Raw genomic sequence first — 25,112 nt, 5'->3', positions numbered from 1 at the left:
AAAGTCATAAATCAAGACACCTTTTTAAAGGCACTGGTACTAAGAGCAGTTAGGCAGCCACAGCACAGTGAGGAAAGTTCTGCTTTAGGCCTCACATTCCATTTGACAGAGCTTCAGCCCTTTTCTTATTTGAAACTGGAGGTCTGTTTATATATTCCAAAGAAAACTAACTTTATTTATTTATGTATTTATTTATGTATTAATATAAGTACACTGTAGCTGTCTTCAGACACACCAGAAGAGGGCATCAGATTCCATTACAGATGGTTGTGAGCCACCATGTAGTTGCTGGGACTTGAACTCAGGACCTCTGGAAGAGCAGTCAGTGTTCTTAACCACTGAGCCATCTCTCCAGTCCCCTATTTATACTCTGTCAAGGATTTCCCTAATGGACACAAAGGTGCCCAGTCAAGTACAGACGGGCAACAAATGGCTAGTAAAAGGGCTTGAGTTACCCCAAGAAAACCTGGGTCTGGATTTGTAATATCTTAACCTCTCTATTCAGTGAACCAGCAGCTTTCATTCACAAAAATAAATCTGAGGAAGCCCATATATAAGAGTTGGAGGAAGGAAACTATTTACTAACTATCCCTATTTTAAAAGGGCATTAGCTAAAACTGATCATGGGAATGAGGCATTCAACGCAGCAGACCCCTTGCCTTGTACCTGGAAAAGCCCATTCATCCTCCTCCCCTCATGGTGACAGCACAGCTGCCCATGAGAGAGACATCACCCACAATGCTCTGCAGGTCTGGCTTGAGTTCATGCTCACACTTCACAGTCAACAACTCTGAAGGGCAGGTTGAGGGGAAGCAATAGAACACACTGCACAGCAGCCTTTAGTGAAATGCTCTCGGTTCCAGAGTGAGTTCTGATTCCGAGTTCAGGGTCTCTCTGTTCCAGAGTGAGTTCTGATTCCGAGTTCAGGGTCTCTCTGTTCCAGAGTGAGTTCTGATTCCAAGTTCAGGGTCTCTCTGTTCCAGAGTGAGTTCCGATTCCGAGTTCAGGGTCTCTGTTCCAGAGTGAGTTCTGATTCCGAGGTCAGGGCCTTTCGACCCTGGAATACAAGTGCATGAAAGGGCTCCTAGACACTCTGGGGCAAACAGCAAGCTCTGAAGGTTTCAAGCCAAGCCAGGTCCTAGTGCTCACTCCTCTGCTGGGGCTGCGGAGCTGGAAACCACGTCCATTCTGCAATCTCCTTTAATGCTGTGGGTGACCATGACACAGAACATGAATGGAACTGTGCTGTGGGCTGTCTGAGAAAGCTCTTGCTTTCTACATTAAAGAGAACGTGTTTGCACTGCTGCTGCTGCATCTGTCCTGATCGGAGACGTGGTATCTGGAGTGGCAGTAGCCATTTAGCAGCCCTTTGCAAGCAGGAAGAAAAGGCCAAGAGAAACCTTGGGAAGCCAAGTCAGACCCGGTCTGTTCCCAGCAACTGCTTCTCATTATGTGGGAAAAGTAACTTCCTACTTGCTTAAACCACCACAACTTGGGTTTTCAGTTGCTTGCAGCTGAAAGCATTCTTAGTTGATCCAATGTCTCATCCTTGTATTCACAGCAGGACTTTACTGGTTCTTGGCTAGTTTACTTGTTTACTAGTTTACTAGTTCCTATCATACCAGGTGTTCGGGATACACCATCTCAGTCATCTTTGAGATTTTGGAGCAAAATTTCCAAGCTCCTATTATTATTTTTCCCTCTCTGAAGTGTCTGATGGCCACCTGGAACTCAAAAGGACTACCCCTAGCCATGAGGGCTAGCTCTACCCAAGAGAGTAGTCGAACCCTGAGCTTCCCAGCCAAGTCAGGTCTTCCGGGATGTTATCCCTCTGCAGCCTCCCAATTCTGGGAACAGGTGAGATGGCTTGACGGTTAAGAGTGCTTTCTGCTCTTGAGAAAACCTGAGTCCAGTTTCCAGCACCCACTCTGGGTGGCTCACAACCAGGTGTAACTCCAGTTCCAGGGATCTAAAACTTCCTCAGCACTTGTGTTCACACGCACAGGGCCACATACATACACGTCAGTTTTGAAAATGTATAAATCTTTTTTACATCACTGCCTTTACAATATTTCATATGGCTCTTGTGCTGAAGTCAAAATTTAAAAGAATTAATGCAGCTCCTAATTACCTCTCCAGACCTACTTTGAGTCTTCCTGGATGGCTCTCAGTTTAACATATAGTGTTTATCTCTTAGCTTTTCAACCCCATTATGGTGGTTTGGATAGGAATGCCGCCCCCCACCATAGACACATGTTTGAATACTCAGCTCCTAGAGAGTGACAATATTAGGAGGTGTAGCCTTGTTGAAGGAAGTGTGTCAATGTGTGGGTGGGCTTTGAGGTCTCATATGCTTAAGCTACACCCAGTCTCCTTCTGTTGCCTGTGGATCAAGATGTAGACCTCTCAGCTCCTCCTGCACCATGTCTGCCTGTGTGCTGCCGTGCTTCCTGCCATGATGACAATGGACCAAACCTCTAAACGTAAGCTGGCCTCAATTAAAAGTTCTCCTTTATAAAGTTGCCATGGTCATGGTGTCTCTTCACAGCAATAGAAGCCTTGGGACACCTATCACATGTCCCTCTCTGCAGAGTTGGAGTTCTATCTTTTCCCTTTAATGTCCCTCTGCAGTCAGCACTGAAGCTTTTGATCCAGATGTGTTCAGTGGGTCCAGATTCTCAGTCAGTTCAGGGTTAAAGGTGGCTTCTGCTCTTCTGAGATTCACAGCAATTACCTTTTCTTTTAAGTTCTGTTCATTTATATAACAAATGCCTTCATGTTATCAACTAACTTCAACTTCTGGGTCTGTCCATTGGGTTGCAGTATCCTGCTTTTTAAAAAATGTAGTAATTTTGCTTGTTTTTAAGACAAGGTTTCTTTGTTCTTATAACCTTTATTTTTGATAGCTTTGACTGTTCTACAACTAGCTCTGTAGACCAAGACTGCCTTGAACTCACAGAGGTCTGCCTGCCTCCATCTCCCTGAGTGCTGAGATTAAGGTGTGCACCATCTCAACCAGGCAAATGTAGTAACTTTTATTACCTGTTGGGCTCTGCAGATGATACTCTACAGGGGTTCTGGGTCATGCTGGACTCCCTTTGTGTCTATTTTATTCTAGAAATTCTATTTGACCCCTACAGAGGCTACTTTTAATCTTCAATAAGGCCACTCAGTTCTGTTTCTGTTCTTAGTCATAGGGTGTTATCCAAGCTTCCAATTATGGCCTTTGGGGACTTAATATCTCTCTTAGCCAGGTGTAACATGTAGGTTTCCATGTGCCTCACAGCCTTGGGACTGCTCTCCTACCAAAGCCACACATGTGCCAGCATCATGGACGCTCCCTCTTCTCCCAATTTTCAGGGCTAACCTCCTAAAAGCTTTTTCAATAAATCTGCACAGGAGTTCAGCAAGAACCAAGAGTTACCATGGCAACTCACCATTCTGCTGAACAGTTGAAAATTCACAGCTGACAGCTTAAAGAACAATGCCCCTGGTCAGGTTATTACATTTCCAACTAGAAGCAGAGGTCAAAACACAGGAGCTAACCAGGTGTCCTTCCAATACTGCCATCAGAGTTTCATGGCACGTCAGGGAGGAGACTAGCTCCCCTCCTTTCCAATATGCCATCAGAGAGTCCCTGGAGGGGAGGGAGAGGGGAAGGAAGAACCCTCCTCAGGAATATGATGGACCAGAGGCTAGCGGAGAGGGGCTGCACAGAAAGCTATGCTCTCAGCTTTGCTCTTCTCCAGGCAATGCCCAGAGTCAGCTGAATCAAAATGAACTGAAAGGAAATGAGCCGCACTGCAGTCTTTAGAGGGGGACACTGAGGGGTCTGCTGAACTGGTGGGATATGGTTTTGATTTGGTCCAAAATGGTATAAATCAGAAGTTGCTTAGGACTGTGCTTTCTCTACACATGAGCCTTATATACTATATCTGACCTGAGTCATCTGCAGATGAGACCCAGACTTGGTCTGGGCATGCCATGGGTTGCCTTTGAGACTCAGCTCAAGACAGAAGCACTGAGTATTACACATACAGAACTCAGGACTCTGTCCAAGCCAGTATGACTCAATAAAGAACTCTGATTCCATGGCTGTCTTTGTCTTGAACTCTGAACACAGAATCAGCCAGAAGGTGCTTGAAGCATCATTGGGTTTAATTGCTCATCCTACTTATCAGGAAACGGAGGCCCAGGGCAACCTGCACAATTAATCAGAGGCATAGAAGAGCCACATCTGGAGCCTTGGCCTCGCTCACTCCTCCTCTGGCCTTCTCTCCTGGAGACCAGTCAGCTTTTCACTATAAGCGAAGGCACAGAGAAACTTAAACTCGAGCCCTCTGGGGCATCACAAAGACTCATTTCCCTTTTTGGATGTGTAATTTCAGATAGAGTTACTGCTGCTTTGTGACAGCTCACTGGAGAAGAACTGTAATGACCTCCAGATGTCTTTCTTGTTAAAACCCTGTATGTATGTTAACAACACTGAGGTTCTCTGCCTCCCATATCTCAGGACTCTGCTTAGGCTTCTTCAACAGAGTTGACAGTGTGTTTTAACCACACACTGAGCATTACTGAGAGTCTCTGACCCCACTTACCTTTGCATATGCAGTTGTCTTAATGAACCACTGTCGGAGGTATTTCTTCTCTACCTTGGCTCCAGAACGCCATGAACAGCCATATTCATTCACCTGCTCATTGGCTAGCACTGTTTGATCCACTGGGTCCCAGTTAACCAAGGCCTGTTAGGAGACAGGAGACAGGGAAATACACTGTGGTGAATGCCCTGTGCTTGTATGTTACACTGTTGACGTGAAGCCTGAGGGCATCTTTAGGGTGAGCCACCTAGCCAACGGGCCACTAGCAAGCAGTAACAAGGACACTGGGGAAGATGGACATCTGTGAGCATGTGGGTAACTCAACCTCAGGTTTTTCTTAAATGATACGATGAACATTCAGGATTAAAATTTTTAGAACACTTTGGAAAAGAAAAAAATGGTATCTATTGAAAGTTTAGGAGAATAGGGTTAGTGCAGAAGAAATAAATATACTGGTCTTAAAACACAACACTGTTTACTGAGTGATGACCAAGTATTAGTTCCCATGCTAGGTGGTTTTACAGCTAAGTGACTGGCTCAGGGTTAGCTTCAAACTTGAGATACCCCTGCCTCAGTCTCTTGAGAGCCAGGATCACAGTTGTAAGCCACTATCTCGACTGATCGGCTGATGTGAGACCCTTTAATGCTCAAGATCAGCGTTGTGCTAAGTAGGATTGTCAGAGAATCCTACCTCAGAGAATCCTGTTACAGAGAATGAAGAAGCAGAGAGAGAAACAATATCACAAACCTAAGGTCCCAGAGACACTGGCAGCCAGGAAGGAGTTTGGTTCTCAAGAAACTAAATTATGCTTACAATTCTTGAGGACTATAGTTTAAGTTAGTGTGAAATATACAAAGTCTTAAGTGAACAACTAATGAATTTTTAAATGAGTAAACATGTAACCACTACTCATGTGAAAATATAGAACATTTTCCTTTCTTTTTGTTTTCCTTTCTTTTAATTTATGTGAGTACACTGTAGCTGTCTTCAGACACACCAGAAAGAGGGCATCAGATCCCATTACAGATGGTTGTGAGCCACCATGTGGTTGCTGGGAATTGAACTCTGCACCTCTGGAAGAGCAGTGAGTGCTCTCAACAGCCGAGCTATCTCCCCGGCTCTCAGTTTAGACCATTTTCAGCACCTTCAGAAAACTGTTATACTTTCTACCTCTAACACTGCACCCTGAGGGTACCAATTCTGAGTCCTACTCACAGACTCACTTGGCTGGGAGGACATGATGAGTTCCTGCTAGTTTTTGTCTTTGTTTAAGACAAATTCCTCTGCCTACACTCACCACTCTGTGACATTCAGGTACCTCCTGGTACAAAGAAGGTACCAAGTACACAGCAATTGTTCTACTCATTTGAGAAGCACTGCTTAAAAACTGAATGGTAGACTGTGTAACACGTGCAATTCCTCAGCACCAAAACATATTCACAGTACTTCTGGGAGAGACAGTGCTAGCAACTATGTGCCTCCTGCACCCTTCTTCCTTCCTGATCATGGCCTGCCTCCAACTCTACTCTGGCCTGAAAGCTGGTTTGCTTTCTGTAAGAAACTATGGTGAGCTGAAGGAGGTGCTACTAAAGCCATAACACTGTCAGACAGCCTGTCCTGCTGCGTCAGAGGCCTGGCACTGCCCTCTGGCCTGAGTCAGATGACAAGGGTATTCTCTGTCATCAGTGCTAGACACTTTCCAGCCCTTTGAGGCTGTGCTAAAGTCAGCACAGTCTGGCCCTTTATTATGTTCTCTCTTCAGTAGCTCTTTCAAGATGTGTTGGGATCTGATTGGTTCTGGATGTTTCTCACATTTACATAAAAGTCAGGGTGGGGAGAGTTAGCCATGAGCCATAATCTCGGTTATGATTTTACAACTGCAAGTAGTATAGTCACAAAGAAGTTGAAGCTGTGCTGTCTGGAATCAGATGAAAAGATGAGCATTGAACAGTTTATTTTCTCTAATGTGGGGTCCCCTAGGACCTTATAAAGTATATAGAGACAAGATGACCAGGGCTGTAAATATCTAGGACCTAAAAGTGTTAGGTTCATAAACCTAAGAAAATTGGCTCAACTTTTATTATCACTAATATCAGGGAGATTTCAGGAGGTAAAAGAAAGGACTAAAGACATCTTTATTTTTGGTAGTGCTCAGTCTTCAGCAGACGAGTTTATGAGCCTGAAGTGGCCTTCATCTTTACCATTATGGCAAACAGGACTTTCTCTGTTTTTCACATAAAAGTTACAACTTTTGTTTTGTTTTGGTGTTTTTAAGACAGGGACTCATTATGTAGCTCTGGCTGTCCCGGAACTCACTGTGTAGACCAGGCTGGCCTGAACTTACGGAGATCTGCCTGCCTCTTCCTCCCAAACACTGAGATCAAAGGTGTGCGCCACCACACTTGGCTAGCAGTGAAGAGTCCACAATGGAGATTTATAAAACTTCCAGAGGGAAGCTAACACGAACTTACCTCCTTTTGATAGGCTAGTCCAGCTTCGAAGAGTTTGATAAACAGGTATTGAGTCCATTTGTAGTAATCTGGCAAACAAGTAGTGATTTCCTGCCAGAAAGGGAAGAGGTATAAGTGCAGTCACACACCACACACCACAACTTAGAGATTCAGTTCTAAAAGCAATTAAACTGCAAAGTGTCTACCAACCTATTTCCACCAAGTCTCAAAGTGAGTTAAGAAGCCGTTTATGCTGGGAAGAAAGAGGTGATGTCACTGGACTGTCTCCCCTATCTTTTTTAGACATGTTCAAGAGAATAGTCTCAGGTCTCTTGCGTATCACCCATGGAAGAAACTACAGTACAGGAAACAGCTGTGAACTTTTTAAAAAAGATTTAATAGTTTTCATATGTAGTGGGTGTGGGGATACACACACAAGAATGCGGCTGTTGACTGACCAGAAGAAGCTGTCAGATCCCCTGTGACTGGAGGTACAGAAGTCTGTGAGACCAGATATGAGTGTTGGAAACTAAACTTGGGTCATCTGGAAAACCAGCCAATACTCTTAACTGCTGAGCCATCTTTCCAATCCAGCCATTAACATTTTTTTTTTTTTTTTTGCCAGGATAAACACATGCTGGGGCCCAAGAAAATAGCTCATCTGAAAAGCAATTATAAATGTCAAGAGTATGTGTTCACTGTGATGTGATTCTCATTTTAGAAGACATCTTTTGTCTACATAGAACCTAGGTCTAATAGCTTATCGAGCCTCATTATTTTCTCTTTATTATATAATATGAATCAAGCTATTGTCTACATGGGGAGATTAATCGAAAGTTCCTAAAGTTTACTTTCTGCCTGAAAAACAATAGAGAATTTTAAAAACCATGGCTTCATGCGTGTTAGGCAAGGACTCTACCAACTGAGCAGCAGTCCTAGCTTTCCTTGGTTGGTTTATGTGCTGCTTTGTTACTGTTGTTGGTTTAAGAAGCAGAGTCCTCATTTTAAAAAACAATTACATTATTTGGGTGTTACTGGGAATCAAACCCAGAGCCTCAGGCATGCTAACAAGTGCTCCAACATTTAGCTATAACCTCAGCCCAGAAACAAGTTTTTACAAATGCAGAACAGGGGTTGGAAGAGTTTAGCTTAGCAGTTAGTAGCTTAGCAAAGAGAACTGGCTATTCTGCTAGAAGGTTTTGAGTTCAATTCCCAGCACCCACACAGTGGCTCACAACCATCTATAACTGTAGTCCCATGGAATTCGATGTCCTATAGTAGTGTGGAAACATGGAAGCAGACAAAACACATAAATAAGTAAACAAACATTTTTAAAGATGCAAAATAACTCAGCTCTAACTACCAGCTCGGTCTCCCCATCATGAGTCACAGACAAATCTGCCAATCTAATGGAGGTTCCAAGAAGCTTGGCCTGTGCCAAAACCTAAGCTGTGGTTTCTCTGCCACATGCATGAATCATGAGCAACCAGGGACTCCACAAGTACCTGATATATAGGGTGCCAGGCTAGACTAGCAGACAGGGAGTCACCTGCCTCCCCGGATCCCGTCACCAGTGCCAACACTGCCTTCTCAGCCCTGATCTGCTAGCATGACACAGACTTGCTCTCTGTAGTTCTCTAGACAAATACCTTTAAAACTTCCATTTTTAACAAACATGTCTCCAGAGCCATCTTTTGTTCTGTTTTATTCATCATTCTGTGTTCTCCAAGACTGAAGCACCCCTCAAATGCTGCTGCATTAAGACTAAACCAGACACACGTAAGTCTATATATAAAAGCAAATCTGTATACCTAGTGGATAAGTTTCACAGCTAAATTCTCACTGTACTGTGGTCACAAACACACAGGGAAAATTGAATTAGAGGGTAGAATGGGTGAGGATCATGAGAAATATATTAGACCTTGCTATTGTAGAAATATTAAAAAAAAAACTTTTATCCACTATAGTTTTAAGGAAGCACATAAAGCAAATATAGAAAAGTCAAACTGTTAAGTCTAGGGATGGGGCCCATTAACACTTTATGTTTATTTGAGCTGCTCATAATGAAATAGCAAATCTTACTGATTAATATAATAAAATAAATGAGTTATTATGAATATGCATTATAATGAAAACATTTTATAAAGAATGTTTTCTAATGCACTCTCTAAGCCCTTGGAGCTGTTTCTAGACACTGAGTAAAATTCACATAGCAATAGAACAGCATCATCTTTGATAGATTTGTGGTTTTGAAAATCAGTTTATCTGATGTAGAAAAGGAAGGGTAGAGTGAGTCTTCATCTTCCCAACCAGCCACCTGTGTTCCTCTTGGGCATCATTAGCTCAAGATGAAAGAGTCTGTGCCCCCATTTTCTCCCTAATTTCCCATGTGGACTTGACCACTTCTTCTTGGCCAGCTTCTGCAACTGCCATGAAGAGAAAACCTCCGTGTAGCCCTGGCTGTTCTGGAACTCACTCTGTAGACCAGGCTGGCCTCAACTCAGAGAAACTTGCCTGCCTGTCTCCTGAGTGCTGGGATTACAGGCTTGTGCCACCATTGTCACCAGGACAGCTGATGGGTCTTTATGCTAAGATATTCACAAGTAGGCAGGGGGGTTAAAGGGAAAAAATAGATCTGCCACTATGCACATACATTCAGTCAACTCAACTCTACAGACTCACAGAGTACTGTCCAGGAAAGAGGATGACAGGAAGAGCTGGCTGGCATGCCAGGTCTGGAAAGGATGACCTTTCCTCTACCTCTGAGGAGTCTGAGGACATTTACCGTCTCATCATCTTCCTCAGCATTTCATCCATGTCTGTCTACCCATTCCTTCCCATCTGTCCCCTTGGGAAAAGGAGAGCAAGCCTGCTGGCACCTTTGCATCCACCAGCTTCTGGGGCAAGGGTCCTGCTGCATCCCCTCCTAACTGCACCTTTTCCAGTGACCCCTTGACATCAGCACCACACTAGGCCACATGGCCTCCCTCCTCCTTTCTGGACCAGCCTTCCCATGGTCCTTCATCCAGGCTCGCTGAGACCCACTGTACCTCTCTGCCCTTTGATTGTTCCTCTTCCTTCATCTGTCAGTCCCTCTCTACCTGCATCTCCTGTTTCTTCCCTGCTCACCTATTTGCAGAACTGAAGAAAAAGATGTTGATATAAAGGTAATTAATTAATCTTGAACCTAACTTTTGTCTAAGCACTCATTTTCATGTGATTATATTCTTCTGTGCAGGACTATCTTTAGGCTGAAAATAAACATTTAAAGAAAACCAAAACTGACAAATGCCAGGCACCACACTTTTATAGTATGTGTTTTTTTCTTAAAGGCCTTGCTTTCCAAATCCAGGGCCACAAGTTCTTAAGTGATTTGAAAGGTTCACTTCTACATTTCTAAAAGAAAATTTATAATACTAACAGCAGGGAGATTGGGGTCTGCAGTTTTAAAGACACTGTCTTTCTTATTGAAAATAGCTCCTTTACAGAAGGGGCAGGGGAGAGGCAGAGAGAAAGGGGGTGGGGGTAGATGACTTTTATTATGTACCTGGTATCTGGACAGTTTCTCCAACCCTTAGTACTCAAGATCCTAGGAGCTGCCCATATGCAGATAAAAAGCCACGATTTGGTAAATTTCTTGGTAATTATTCTTTGCCAACCAACAAGAACTTCATCAAGGCATTTTGACAAAGCACAGCCTTGCTAACTTGACATTTAGGGACAGAACACCCTCCATAAAGCAACAGAAGAGATTAATTAGTCTGAATTGCAATTTGTTGTCAGTCTAGGTGAACAGAGACCAGCACTCCCATTTTTCTAGAAGAAAGCAGCACTGATAAGTGTTATGATTGGAAACATCCTCAGACTCTCAGGTTCACCTGGGCAGGATCTTGCAGCAGATGCTTTCACAAGGCTGCTTCCCTAGGTTTCCTGAGGATGAGAAGGCTTTTTTTTCCAGACATGGATGAGGGCAGGAGTTGGAAGCAAAACCTTCTTCATCAGCCCACAAAGCAAACAGTGGCAGCCACAGAGAACATGCATTTCCACTAGACAATAAGTTGGAGAAACTTGCCACAGTGTGAACAATTTCACCTGAGACAAAGACCAAGATATGAAACCATAAACTTAGAAAAGGTCATTAAAAAATAATAATAAAACCCTAATAGCCCAGCAGTGTGTGTGTGTGTATTTGTATATGTGTGTGTATTTGTGTGTGTATGTATGTATATGTGTGTATAATATGTGTGTGTATGTGCTTGTGTGTGCATGTGTGTGTGTATGTGTGCATATGTGTGTATGTGTGTGTATATTTGTGTATGTGTGTGTATATTTGTGTATGTGTGTGTATGTATATATATGTGTATGTATATATATGTGTGTATGTGCTTGTGTGTGCATGTGTGTGTATGTGTGTATATGTGTATATATGTGTGTATGTGTGTATATGTGTATATGTGTGTATGTGTGTATATGTGTGTATGTGTGTATATGTGTGTATGTGTGTACATGTATGTGTGTGTATATAGGGGTGGAGTCTGCATATGTTCATGTCTGTGTTCACATATGTTCATGTTGAGACCAGAGGTAGACAATGGACATCATCAACTACTCTCCCTTCTGTTTGAGACAAGGTCTCTCACTAACCTGGAGTTTACCAATTTGGCTCGGCTGTTTCCAGGCATCCTCCTGCCTCCACAGCCCAGTCCTGGCCCAGACTTTAATGTAGGTGCTGGGCATCCAAATCCAGGCGCTTGTGCTTGCACAGCAAGCACTTAGTGACTCAACACTTCCCCGCTGTAACCTGGAAACTCGGGGTGTTTGGGTTGTTTGTTTGTTTGTTTTCTTTTGTTTTGGCTAGGGTTCCAGTAGAGGAAGAAAGGTAAACACTGGCTTAGTTGGACATGCTCATGTGCCAAGACATGGTCAAAACTTCAGGATGACTGGAACATGTTCGTCTCAAAAGATACACAGCAAATTCACTTGGAAGGTTCCACCTTGCCCCTCCAAGGTGAGTTTGGACTCCAGGGAACACCTACAGGAGGTGCCCATTCTTCCAGGGAACACCTACAGGAGGTGCTCATTCTTCCAGGGGACACCAGAAACCCCGAGCCAGAGACTGGGCAGAACAACTGGTTTCACCTGTGAGGACCTAAAAGGAGGCTGGCTCAGTCAAATACTTGCAGCAGCGCCTGCCACATGTTGTCAAGGCAACTGGCTTTGAGCTCTCACAATGGGAGCTTCTCCTCAACCTGGTTGCGAGGCATTTACCTGCCTCAAAGTATTTTTTAAGATGTTTTTAATTCTCCCAAAATTAAAAAAGAAGAAAAAAACCTCATTTAAAAATATATCTGCTGCCCTGTAGGCCGTGCTATTTCCAGGGTTACAGTTCTTCTGATTTGATGTTTAGTCATATGTGTAAATAAGGAGCCAGGACCTTGAAATAATATGACTTTTCATTCTGTCAGCTTAACCATGGTGTCTAAAAATGGACTCAGGCAGGAAGGATGCAGGGCCTGTGTGTTTGGGATGAAGAGGTCATTATTCCTAAATTGTGATCATCATCTAACAGTGGGATGGAAAAGCTGAAACAAATCATGAAAAAATCCCAACACAGCCCTGGAAACGAAATGTGTAAACTGCTATTCCAAAGCATGCTTCTTTCTCTTTCTCTCTCTCTCTCTCTCTCTCTCTCTCTCTCTCTCTCTCTCTCTCCTTCTCTCTCTCTTCCCCCACACTCCCACCCTCTCTACTTTTCCCCTTCCCTCCCTCCTAACTTCCCCTTTCTTTCCACTCCCCCCCCCGTGTATTTGTACACATATGTGTGCAGGGACACACACTTGTACGTTCATATGAGTCCAGAAGAGAACACCAAGTATCCACTTCTATCACCTTCTGCCTATTCCTTGGAGGCAGGGCCTGTCTTTGAACCTGAGACTCATATTCTGCCATTGAGGCTAGAATCTAGCAAAGCCAAAATGATCCTGCTACCTCCACCCCACTCTACTCTGGGGTTGTAAGTGTGTGTGTGTGTGTGTGTGTGTGTGTGTGTCTCATGTTATATGAGTTATATATGTGCTGGGATTCAAACTCAAGACCTTATGATTGTATGACAAGCATTTTTACCTGCTGAGTCACCTCTCCAACCCCTCAATTCTTTACTGATGAAATTACGCCATGATGAGAAAGCAGAACTGTAAGCTCTGACCTCGTACAAACACAGACTGCTCTGGCTCCTACTCAGTTAACTACAGTTGTCTTAGGACAGCAATTCCAATGTTTGTTTGACCTCATGCAAGAGCAATCCAACCCACCCTGCTGACTGTCGTATGAAATCCAATAGCTTTTCTGCCATTTTTCAATTCTCTCTGCCACCCTGCCCTCCATGAGCGATAACCTTGGCAGTTTGATCCCCAATAAACCTTTTTTTCTACCCATAGAGCAGCAACAATGGTTTCACCGTACTCTTGCTTACAAAAACTAAAATTCCTGAAAACAGGGCTATAACAAAAGTAGAAAATGTAAAAGGGCTATCCTATATTTTTAGTACTTATATCTAGCATGTGTTGCTAAAAACAAACAAACAAAAACTCTCTGGTTATGTTTCAGCAGAATATTATCTAGAACTGATATTTCATATGCCTAGAGAAAAAAGAAAACAAAATGTCAAATGTAAATCATGCAAAAAGGGATACTTATAACTATTGTTTCAATTTTTAAATTTTATCTTATGTATTACGTGCTTTGTGTACATGTATGTAAGCAAACCACATAAGTGTTGTGCCTTCAGAAAGGACCACATCCCCCTGGTTGTGAGCTGTCATGTGGATGCTAAGAACTAAATTCTGATTCTTTGCAAGAGCATCCCACAACTGTTTTAAAAAGTTGAACTTGAGGAGCTAGAATGATGATTCAGCAGTTTAAGAGCACGTTCTGCTCTTCTACAAGCCCCATGTTTGATTTCCTGCACCCACAGCCATTTCTGATTCCAATTACAAAGCATCTGACACCTTCTTCTGGTCTTCACAGTCAACAAGCAAGTGCATGGTGCTGAGAGGGATCATGGCATGGAAGAGACCTTTCGCTGAAGGACAAAACAGTCTCCCTTACTCAGCAGCCTCCTCCTTCAAGCCTCCTCCTGGGCTGGGCCTCTCAAGGTCTCCTTTCACAGTTGACATGACCCCCAGGTACTTGGTGTGTAACTTCTCAGAAGATTTACACACCAAAGACTGTATGTGCCAGAATCACCATAGGCTTGCACATACACCAATTCTAAATTCAGAACAAAATATAAATGGCTAGTTCATCACCCAAAGGACCAGCAGGTTAATATTTAATCACTTTTATGCTTATTCCAATAATCCTTTTAAACTGTTGCTGTGAGCGAGAAATCCTTGTGCAAAGTCTTTGCCATGCACACATGGTCCAACCTACTATGAAATCAAATAAGACGATAGCTCTCTTAGCTTAATCCCACAGAAAATGATTTGTATGTAGGCAAAATACCCACTCTGGGTTGTTTTGTATTTGTGGGGTGCTAAGCCTTCTCTCCAGAGATCTGTCACTTCTGTTCTCTCCTCCCAACCCAGATGGGAGGAGAGCAGAGCCCCGGGAGGACAAGCTGACTCACTCTGTCCCAGCTGAAGCACAGGCCGAGGCGGTCCAGCTGACTCCTCATGTGTTTAATATTGCTGTGAGACAAAGGGAAGCAAGTTTAGTTCTGAGAGGGATCGGGCCACAGAGGAACTACATTTTAAGAATATTTTAGAAAACTTAAAAAGTCTAGCTTAGTCATGGAAGTTCAACTATTGCCTTGCCCAGCCAAGGAAGAAAAAAGAAAAAAGCAAACAATCCCTAAAAATTAGTAAATTATCAGTATGCTAGCAGACATCTGGACTTGCTCATCTACTAAAGGCCACTTTGGTCTCTGCCCTGGGGGCAGTTCCTTCCTGTGGCCACTCTAACAAGCAACCTCTTGAATGTGTGATCCTGGCTTTCCATATGTCTGTGTTCTACATAGTTAAATCAAGCAAGCAAGTTTTTGAAAAAAACAAAAACTAAAGCGAACCCTTATGTGTTAGTTGGTTTGAAGCTCAGTGGAAGAAGCTCTTGCCTGGTGTGTGTAAACCCCAGAACTGAGTGTGCAAATCTCTCTCTCTCTCTCTCTCTCTCTCTCTCTCTCTCTCTCTCTCTCTCTCACACACACACACACACACACACACCTTAATGTATAATCGGGGAAATAATAAAAAAAAAAAAAACACCGTGTTCCATCTATCAGAACCTAAAACTGCTCTCAAATTGGATAAGAGACAAGTGCACTAATCAATTATAATTCTTGTTGCTGAAATCAGCTTATGCCATGTTTGATCTACTTTATTAGAGTTGTCATTTCCTCTTTTTTTTCTTTTTGATCACTTTCATTAATCTAGAATTATTTGTATGATGGATAGAAAGTACGGTGAGTTTGCTGCCATGCAGCTTTGGGTAGAAACAAGAAGGTGGTAAAGGAGAGAAGGGGGTGTGGGTGGAAGGATGCTGGGTTCACAAGCACAAGGACCTGAAAACAAATCCCCACTATACCTGTAGAAGCCAGGCATGGCTCACATGCCATACTGTGGCAGACATGGCCAAGCAGGTCTTGAGAGCTCACTGACCAGCCAGGCTAACGGAAATCTCAGTGAGAGACCCTACTCAGGACAGTAAGGTGATACAGGAAGATACTTGGATTCCTAGTACATATGCTCCGCTGGGCACATTCATGTGAATATATTTTACACACACAAAATGGGGAGTAAGGGGATGGGAGAAGAAAGGAGGAAAGAAGAGGGGAGAGGAGAAGGAGAGGGGAAGGAGGAGGAGAAGGGGAGAGAAAGGGAAGAGAAGGGGAGGAAAAGGGGAGGGAAGAAGGGAGAGGAGAAGGAGAGGGGAAGGAGGAGGAGAAGGGGAGAGAAGGAGAGGGGAAGGAGGAGAAGAAGGGGAAGAAGGGGAGAGGAAGAGGGAGGGCAGTTGGAAGAGAGGAGAGGAAGAGGCAGTGAAGGTTCCAAAGACAGGCAGGCCTGGACCTGTCCTGTATCTAAAGAGTGAGATGATGTGGGGTCCCAGAAGACTCTGGAGAACAGCGTTCAGCACTTGACTAGCAGGGAGAAGGCTAGGAAGTCTGGGCCATGGGGCAGTAAGAGAAAGCCACACCCAACCTCGGGTAGCTGTGTATCTTACTAAGTTGCTCCATGCTCATCAATGAAAAAAACAAAAATTTAATCTTCAGAGAAAATCAGAATGTAGTGTTTGATTATGGTTCAGACTCAGGTTCAGCAGCCAAGAAGCACTGTTGAAACTGAACAAATGCAATTATCTCTTCTTTTCCTTCATAAAAAATAGTTTGTACACAACAAGCATCTGAACAACATATGAATAAGCAAACACAAATCCTGGTATTCCTCAGGATTACAGAGCATTAAAAGGAAAGACTCAGGAGCTTCAGTGGCTCAACGGTAAAGGTGTGAAGGTGTTTGCCACCTAGCCTGACAACCTGAGCTTGATTCCCCACAATGAGCAAGATGGAAGAGAGCTTCCTACCACAAACTGTCCCCTGACCACTACATGTGCACTGTAACACATTCACCTTCCCCATAACTGACTAGCTAGCTAGACAAACACCGGTAGACACAATTCTGTTTATTTACATCTGAGCAGTTTGCCAGTGTTGTGGTGGTTTGTTTTGTGTTCCTTCTTGCTTTCTGTTCTCTCTGGTACATAGGCTTTAAAGGGTTTGTAGAAGGTTTCTCTATATGTAAGGACTTGAGTATGTCTTCAATACTCACCTTTGGGTCCAGCTTTCGGGGTGCAGATCCCTCTCTATGGCAGCATTTTCAGCAGGCAATCCAAACGCATCCCACCCCATGGGGTTGATAACCTGGTACGACAGAACAAAGTGAAAATTGAAGAGAAAAAATAAAAATGGGTTTATGAAAGGAACCGTGCCTCGCCCTCTGTCTGACCCTAACAGGTTGCCTTTTCACATGGTACCTAAGTCCCAGGACAGACATTGGTCATGATTCCTCCTTCCTTTGCCTATCACTGTCTTTCATTTTTAGCAGAACCCTATTAACAGGATTCAGGAGTCTGATCTGAAGGAAATGTTCAAAGAAAATGATAGAGCAACTCTGCTCTACAAACTCTTCAAAAAACATGTTCCAAGTACAGATGCAGAACCTCTATCAATCATCCCGTAACACCTGAGATGTCTTCATAACTGGACAGTGAGGTGGGAGTAATTGTTTGAGTGATATCCAGAAAGCTTCATGTAAAGTCTTAGAAAATTCACATAGGAAAAAAGTTGGCCAAGAGTAAAACTAGAACACTCTGACTAAAACGTGTCACTGGCTCAGGAAGAGGCATGCCAGAGTGTCTCAGAATAAACTGTAGACCATTAAAAGACCCAAACAGGGTTTGGGAGATGAGATGGCTCAGTGATTAAAGTGCTAACCTCCGAAGCAAGAAAATGGGAGTTTGGATCGTCAGGATCCACATAAATGCCAGTGGATATAGCAGCCCACCTCTATCTGCAACCTCTGAAGGTAGTAACGCAACACCCTGAGAACAGCTAGCTGGAGATCTAGGGTTAATTAAGAGGCCCAGCCTTGCCAGGCTTGCCTTTAATCCCAGCACTCTGGAAGCAGAGGCAGGCAAATCTCCATGAGTTCCAAGTGAGTCTAGTCTGCATAGTGAGATCACGTCTAACAATCACCAACAGACAGGGAGAGTTTGTCTCAGAAAAATAAAATGTCAAGGATCTCAAAATGTCCATCTCATGCCAGAATTTTCCAGTTATAGAACTGTGCTCTCTGGTGTGGCAGTCACTAGCCACATTTAAGTTTAATTAAGACTAAGTAAAAACTGGTTAATAGGTCCGTTCCTGTGGTGGGGGTTGGGGGTAGGTAGATGGTTCAGGCTGTCCCTGCGGGCTTTACAGCTAGCAGGGAAACAAACATTCTAGGTAAGGAAAGAATGAAACTTGGTTCAGCCCAACCTCCGTACCTGGTGCTGGGCCAAACTCTGAGAGTCTGACACCAGTTGCTTTATTTTAGCTATATTTAAGAACAGCAGAATTCTGAGGGGAAAAAAAAAAAACTTTCTGATAACAATTAATTCAGCCCAATGAGTCCAGCAGAATCTAAGAAGACATGTTTACATTGAAATTCTCTGCAAAGCACATCTGGCTTTTTTCACAAGGATGAGTTCTGTTGACTCATATACCACCCAAGATTTAAGGGCTAGGGAAAATGCCTGTGGTGTCAGGATTGGCCTGGACCTAAGATAACATAGAAGTCACTTAGGCTGTTGTAAGGACAGGTGACATCTCTCATATGGATGGGTTTTATGCTCAAAATTTAGGGGGAAAGGATCTGGGATAAGAAAGGCATAAATACTAGGGGATGTGGGCTTGGCTCAGTAGATGACCAAGGAGAGCCAGGTTGTAAACTACATCCATCCTCAGCATTCCAGGAGGAAGACAAGTAAACATCTTCCTTTGAAGGATGGCTGCGTGTCTAACTTTCGTGGCTTCTCCAGTGCTTATCTGTGCTAAAGGACTTTCTGCTCTTTCCAGGTTCCCATATTCATAGCTCTTCTGGAGTCAACCAGAAACAGATTTCTTTTCTTAGTTCATTTGATGTTGTTCAAATTAAAAACACAATATAGCTGGAACTGGAGAGATGACTCAGTGGTTAAGAGCACTGGCTGCTCTTCCAAAGGAATCAGATTTGATTCCCAAAACTCACGGGGCAGTTAACAACTGTGTAACTCGAGTCCCAGGGCATCCGATGCCCTCTTATGGCCTCTGTGGGTGCTGTATGCACACACTGCACAGAGATACATGCAGGCAAAGTACTCACCTAAACACACATAGGAAGGTGTGGTGTTTATGGGAATAGAACTGGCCATAAATATTTCATGACCTGCCCTCTTCATTTAACATTACCTCACAGGCACCTGTACTAAATACAACAGTACTGGTGTGGAGTGTCTGAGTGTGATGGGATCTTTCACAACATAGTTATGCATAACCGAAAGATATAAGATGTTCAAATTCACAAAAGAAACACAAGAACAAAACAAAACAAAAACCAACCTGGGACAGCAGTGCTGAGTTTGTTGTCTCATACCAGTGAAAATTAATGACACAGATTCTCATGGGAGTATATAAGATGGGAGCAGGCCGTATTAAGAATTATCACAGAACAATCAAGAACTTAAGAAAAAGTGAGAAGAAACTCTCAAGAAAAAGCTTGGAGTTCCCAAGACAGAAGAAACATTTTCTTTGCCCAGGTTCTTATAGGGCAACAGCAGAGACTGGGCAAAAGACTGAGGTAATTTCTATTGAGGATGGTTAATTCTCTGGGTTATCATGGACAAAACCAGGGGAAGGCCCACATATTCACCACATGTCCCCTGGGCCAACCAATAAGACAATCATCTGATATTCATGCCCTGCCCCAGTTAAGGGTAGTTGAGGGCCCCTCTGTCTGCTAAGCTGCCAGTTACATTGGCCAGGGTCATGCCCTTCCCAGTTTTACAGGTGTCTTGCTAACTGTTAACTTCGCTCCCTGACTGTGCTAGTCTTCATCTTGACTGACTGGCCACTGGTCAGGTGCCAGCAGGTGCTGCTACCTCTGACCTTTGGTTGACCCAGGTGCTGCTATTACATGGAGCTCTCTTCGCTCTCACAGCTACCAAGAGCAGCTGCAGTGTTCTTGGTTACAGCCTTGTCTTCAGTATAATTTGGGATCTCGGATCTCTCTCCTGAAATTGGGCTGGCTTGTTATAAGCCCTCCTTACTATGCCTTGAGCTACAATTAGCTGCATAGAACTAATGTATTAAAAGCAAAAATATGTAATAAGCAACAGTACCTAGCATGTATCTCCCAAAGGGGAAAGGTTTTGTGAAAGCTACCCAGCCAACCTGTTATCAGTGGCCTTGTTTCCTGGAGCCTAATTGTCTCTTACAGTCCACCTGGATGGCTCATATCCAGATGCAAGAATAGCTAGCTGTCTCTATTTTTAGTTCTCTTGGTTTAATTTTTTAACCCTTACATTTCCTTTTGACCTTAGTATCCCCTTCCTGCCATAGCATATATGGGAGGTTTGTAGTTTTCACCACGGGTCCTTTGCCCTTATTGCCTACTAGAAGCTCACTCCTGCCTAAGAATGATGAATGCAGATCTCTAAAAACAGAATTCTAACATTTGCTGAGTGAATCTATTCTATGCAGCTTTGGGAACAGGACTAGACATACCCCAACCCAGTTGGGACATATGGTCTCTTTCCTCCCAAGAAATATGGCTGATCTATAAAGTGTTCCATCCTCCCTAAAAGCATCTGCCCCTCTCAGAAACTGCTTCCTCTAAAGCTTCACACAAGCCTTTGTGTGGATGGCCAGTTTAAAAACCCTTCCCTGATAGAGAAGGAAGCATGGGTTTGGACCCTTCCCTGGGCTAGCCTGAAGCTAGGCTGGCTGCTGTAGTGATGGGAACTCACAAGGATTCTCAGTGCTGGATCAACCTTACAGTGACATCTGAGAAAGCAGAATGGGAGCTGAGGTGGGTCCATGCTCAGATGAACCTCAAGGACCTGGTCCAAGTACCCAGGGTGCCTGGGCTCTTGCAACATTCCCTTGGATACTGTGAGTTTTACCAGGATCTGTTAAAAACAAACAATCAACAAACAAAACAAAACACTCCAAACTTCCTTTTTGCTGAAGTTGGTCTAAGCTGGGTGTCAGTCCCCAGGAGGCAGGAAGCCTCATTAAACAAGCTCCCTTGTCACACAGCCTGAAATATTGCTTTTATCTGCAGATGACACAGTCCTCCTGTGTTGGCTTCTTTTTTCCCAGGAACTAAAAAGCCCTGTCTTGGGTCATTCAGGAGTCCTTCCATTCTGCCAGGCCTACACTTGGATTCTGTATGCTGTGCTGAATTCTCCCAGGTTGCTTTCTGGGAAGAACACGTTAGCTGTTGTGTAACTGTTCTGCAGAAAAGGGAACTTAATCATCGCTTGGTATCTTTGTCAAAAGCACCAATGGCACCAGTCCAGAGCTTCTTCCCATTAACATTCTATTAGACACTGTCCTGATTTTTAGATAAGGTCAACACAGAGAAACACTGTCACACACATATGCACACACACACAACACACAAAGTCTAGATTTGTGTAACAAACATATTCACTTCTATTTTAACTTCCAGGTGGAACTAATGTGAGAAGATACTCTTAAGTCACAAGTTATCCAAGCTGCCTGTGAACATAAAGTCAGAAAAACCTCAAGCTTCCTTAATATTTCAAGTTCTTGGCAAAATTAACAAACTCAACTGTCTAACCTCTGAGAGAGGTCCTTCTTCTAACTCAACTGTATAACCCCTGAGGGAGGTCCTTCTTCTAACTCAACTGTCTAACCCTTGAGGGAGGTCCTTCTTCTAACTCAACTGTCTTGCTACCATCCAGCAGGACACTGAACTAAATGTCCCTGCAAGCAAAATCTCTTTAAACCAGGAAGACATCATAAGCCCTGGGGACCACATGCAGAGCCTGTTCCCATGCTGTAGGATGTCTCACTGCCAGTGTGGGAGAAATAGAGACTCAAGCACCACTGCACTGGGCCCAAACGTCTGTATTCTGGTGGGCTGCATCTGTAACTCCAGTGCTCAGGAAGCTCGGGCGGGAGCACTTAGCACTCAGTCATGCGGCGCTGCACAGTAAGAACCTGCTTCAAAAACAAAATCAAGTATCACGTATCACAGCCCGGCACATGACAGCATCTCTGGGCTTCGGGTAGTGAGCAGAGAGTGCACTTAGAAAAGCAGAGCTGTAGGCTGAATCCCAAACAACACAAAACAAAAAGGACAGATATAGTTTCTCACCCTTGACTTCTGAGCCATTCACTAGAAGAACTTTACACTCTGCTGGTTAGTTTTTAAAATGACTGTCTTTATATCACTGAACTTCCACAGTTAAAATAAGTTACTATACCTAAATCTCACATGTACAAACATGGCAATCTGCCCTAAAGAAAAAGGGCACCTGCACTTATGTACCAGGGCCCAGCTAGGTCTGGAGGTCCACACCGATGACTCCAGCTACTTGGGAAGCTAAAGAAGTACTGAGAGTTAGAGGCCAACCTGGGCAACAGGAGGCCCCTTCTTGAAACAAAGGAATACATGGCAAACCCTGAGCATTCCTGATTTCCTAAGCTAGCCTCTTTATTTTCTAAGACAACCTCTTCTTGGATGTGAATGCTTCCTCCAGCTTTATTTTTTGGATATTTGACCTATTTTTATAATTCCACTTAACATATACTTTTAAATCCCCATCATGTCAATCTCAGAACAGTGGCAATGTGACATCATGAAAGGTAGCAGAAGATAAAAATGATAATTTTAAGATAATAAATGTAAAAATATTCAGAGGCTGAATCAAGAAGTACCAGTTGCTTGAATCAGAAATCAGCACACTTCAGCATTTGAAAAACCACAGTGTCTATCTAGTTTTCACAACAAATGCTCCAGTATGTAAGTTTGGGTGAGAAGCTACAGCAACAGTGAAGTCACCCCAAAATAAAAAGAACAGGACATCGTCACTAGCTGAGACCTGACAGAGACACCATGGCCACCTAGAGCCCAGGAGACAAAAGCAGCAGTGGGCAGGACTCAAGGCTGGTAAGGGAAGGAGTGTAAATGCTTACCTTACCATATGGAGCCACAGGAGCCAGGCACTGGCTGGGGCAGGTGGGGGCTGGGGTTGGGGTGGGGGTAGGGGTGGAAGTCCCTGGCTTGAGAACCACAACTTAATAGGAAGCAGGAGTAGAACTGTGTAAGAACACATCTCAAAGAGGAGTTGGAGCTGGCTACTACTGTGGAAGATGGACAACCCATGTGACTTCTCAAAGGAGAGTCGGGGCTCAATATTACGACAGATGGAACATCTCCATGTGTGGTCTCAAAGGGGAGTCAGGCTGGCAAGTGTCCTCACAGACCAGAAGCAGCTAGCTCAGGATATAGTCACACGTGTCACAGCTCTGTAAGTCAGACCAGAGCTAGAAGGAGAGTGAGGCTGGGAAGCAGGTCTTGGCATCTGGAGTGCAGTCCTCCAGAACTGAGTGCCTGGGCACTTCAGGGTTGACAGGCAGGCTTACTCAGCAAAAAGGACACAGGGCTGAGACACGGCTACAGCCTAATCTATGTTGCATTATTTTACAAAAGAGACAAGGTGGAATCTTTTAAAATTTAAGACAATCTTAAAATACTTTAAGAAGGCAGTGGGGAACAATGGAAGCAAGAGTGAGCCATGCAGAGAGGCGTTTGGGGGGGACAGAAAGGAGACTGAGGCATCTGGTCCCTCGCCTTTCCACCAGAGACAGGAGCATGCCTCCAGAATAGGGCCAGCCCCTTGGTTGCAATGGCCAGCTTCTCTCCCTCCCCCATAAAACAAAGCTTTATATTTGAAACCAATTCAGCTTCAGATTCAGGCACCATGGTTACTGCTTCACAATGAAAAGCTATTTTCAGTGTCTTGGCTTCTCTGGAGTGAGTTCAGCACTCTATTTCCAAGAAATGAGAAATGCAGTGTTTAATTTCATTTAGCCAGTGTAATAAACCGCCATTATTACAGCGTGGATATAAAAATCAACTACTTCAGAGTATGAAAAACAGCGCACCTATTCCCAAAGGGCATGCCTCCTATGGAAACACAGAAGAGCCTGACTGGTGGTCAAGTCAGGCACTTGCCCATCAAGGCGCTGGACCAACATGCCTTCTCTTCCCAAACCACACCTGAAAATCCACCACACTGAGCACTCTGGGCACATCACAGACATTAACTGCAGACTGCAGACTGAGGAAACATCGACAATCGCTTGCTCGCTGAGAATGTCCCTGGCACCTAGCCTTTGTGGGTGGTCACATGGTGGTTATAGCTGCTAGACGCTGAGCCTCAGCTTCTTCCTGTACTTGCACAAGGCTATGGCTTTCTGCCTGAGACTCATTAGCCCAAGCCCAGCTCTGCAAAGGTAATGGGTGTGTCCTTACGATGCTTCACCACCTTGCTCCTGGACCAGAAGGTGCTGGGGACACCAGCTGAGGCAGGAGGCAGGAAATTTATTCTCCAGCCATCTGTGCAGACATCATATGAAGACACAACAGAATCACCATATGGAGCTAAGCTTAAGTATGTCATCAGGCTTCTTTAGAGTTTAAGGAACAACCAACAGTCAGAGCAGCCTTTTCTGACTGAAGGAAAAGGATGTAATTCTGACTTCAAATTGCCTTTGAGTAAACGTGCAAGTCTCAGGAAAGCTTCATTAGGGCCACCGAAACTGGGTACAGTCGAAATGGCATTAAACGTTTTGTTTGCTTGCCTTTGGACACAGAGTCTCATATAGCCCAGGCTGCCCTTTCTTGGTTTTCCTGCCTCCCCCTCTTCTGGGGTTCTGGAACTTCTGAGTTATGCAACATCCATGGGTACACCACAGGTCTGAAGGGAATTTTTGCTCATCACCTCTGAGTAAATCAGAACATCACTTCTCTGACTTACCACCCCAAACCACCAGGTACTCACAAGTGCTTATCCAGCCTACGTGTGTCTGTGGTTAAGGTCAGCTGCTAAAGACCTTTAACTCTCTTCTCACATGTCAGTGTGGCCTGGGCTCGAACCCAGATAGCCATGCCATTTGATTCAGCAGAGATGCCATTCATCCACCATGTAAAACTGGCCTAGCTGCCTAAACTGCTCTTTCCAGCTCTACCTCTACCCACATCGAGAAAACTGTCATTCCAGAAGAGCTTACAGAACATGAATGTTTGAATGCTGCACTGGCCGGCAAAAGCTTCATGCTTTCACTCAAATTTGGAGACCCAGTTTCCCTAATGGGTTTCAGGGTTCACTTAAATATTTTTACTGTTATTGCGAGGGTACGGGGCACATAGCATGGAGTGCATGTGGAGGTCATTGGACAAGTTCATTAAGTTGATTCTCTCCTTCCACCTTCATGTGGGCTCGGAGGCTTAAACTCAG

General features: G+C 44.0%; 1 protein-coding gene across 2 annotated transcripts in view; it reads right to left on the bottom strand.

The window, feature by feature from the left end:
* The window catches only part of LARS2 (leucyl-tRNA synthetase 2, mitochondrial), an 85,941-nt gene that overhangs the window by 43,395 nt on the left and 17,434 nt on the right, over positions 1-25,112 (bottom strand). For both annotated transcript variants that reach the window (XM_080934719.1, XM_080934718.1), the window contains exons 4-7: positions 16,871-16,962; positions 14,677-14,737; positions 7,071-7,160; positions 4,599-4,742 (exon numbers count right to left, since the gene is read on the bottom strand). In XM_080934719.1, coding sequence (XP_080790845.1) covers positions 4,599-4,742; positions 7,071-7,160; positions 14,677-14,737; positions 16,871-16,962 — 387 coding nt within the window. The remainder of the gene's footprint in view (positions 1-4,598; positions 4,743-7,070; positions 7,161-14,676; positions 14,738-16,870; positions 16,963-25,112) is intronic.

This window comes from Micromys minutus, assembly GCF_963924665.1.
Source record: "Micromys minutus genome assembly, chromosome: 21".
Classification (NCBI taxonomy): domain Eukaryota; kingdom Metazoa; phylum Chordata; class Mammalia; order Rodentia; family Muridae; genus Micromys; species Micromys minutus.
Note: the sequence above shows the minus strand (reverse complement) of the source record. Positions and strands in the feature narration are given on the sequence as shown.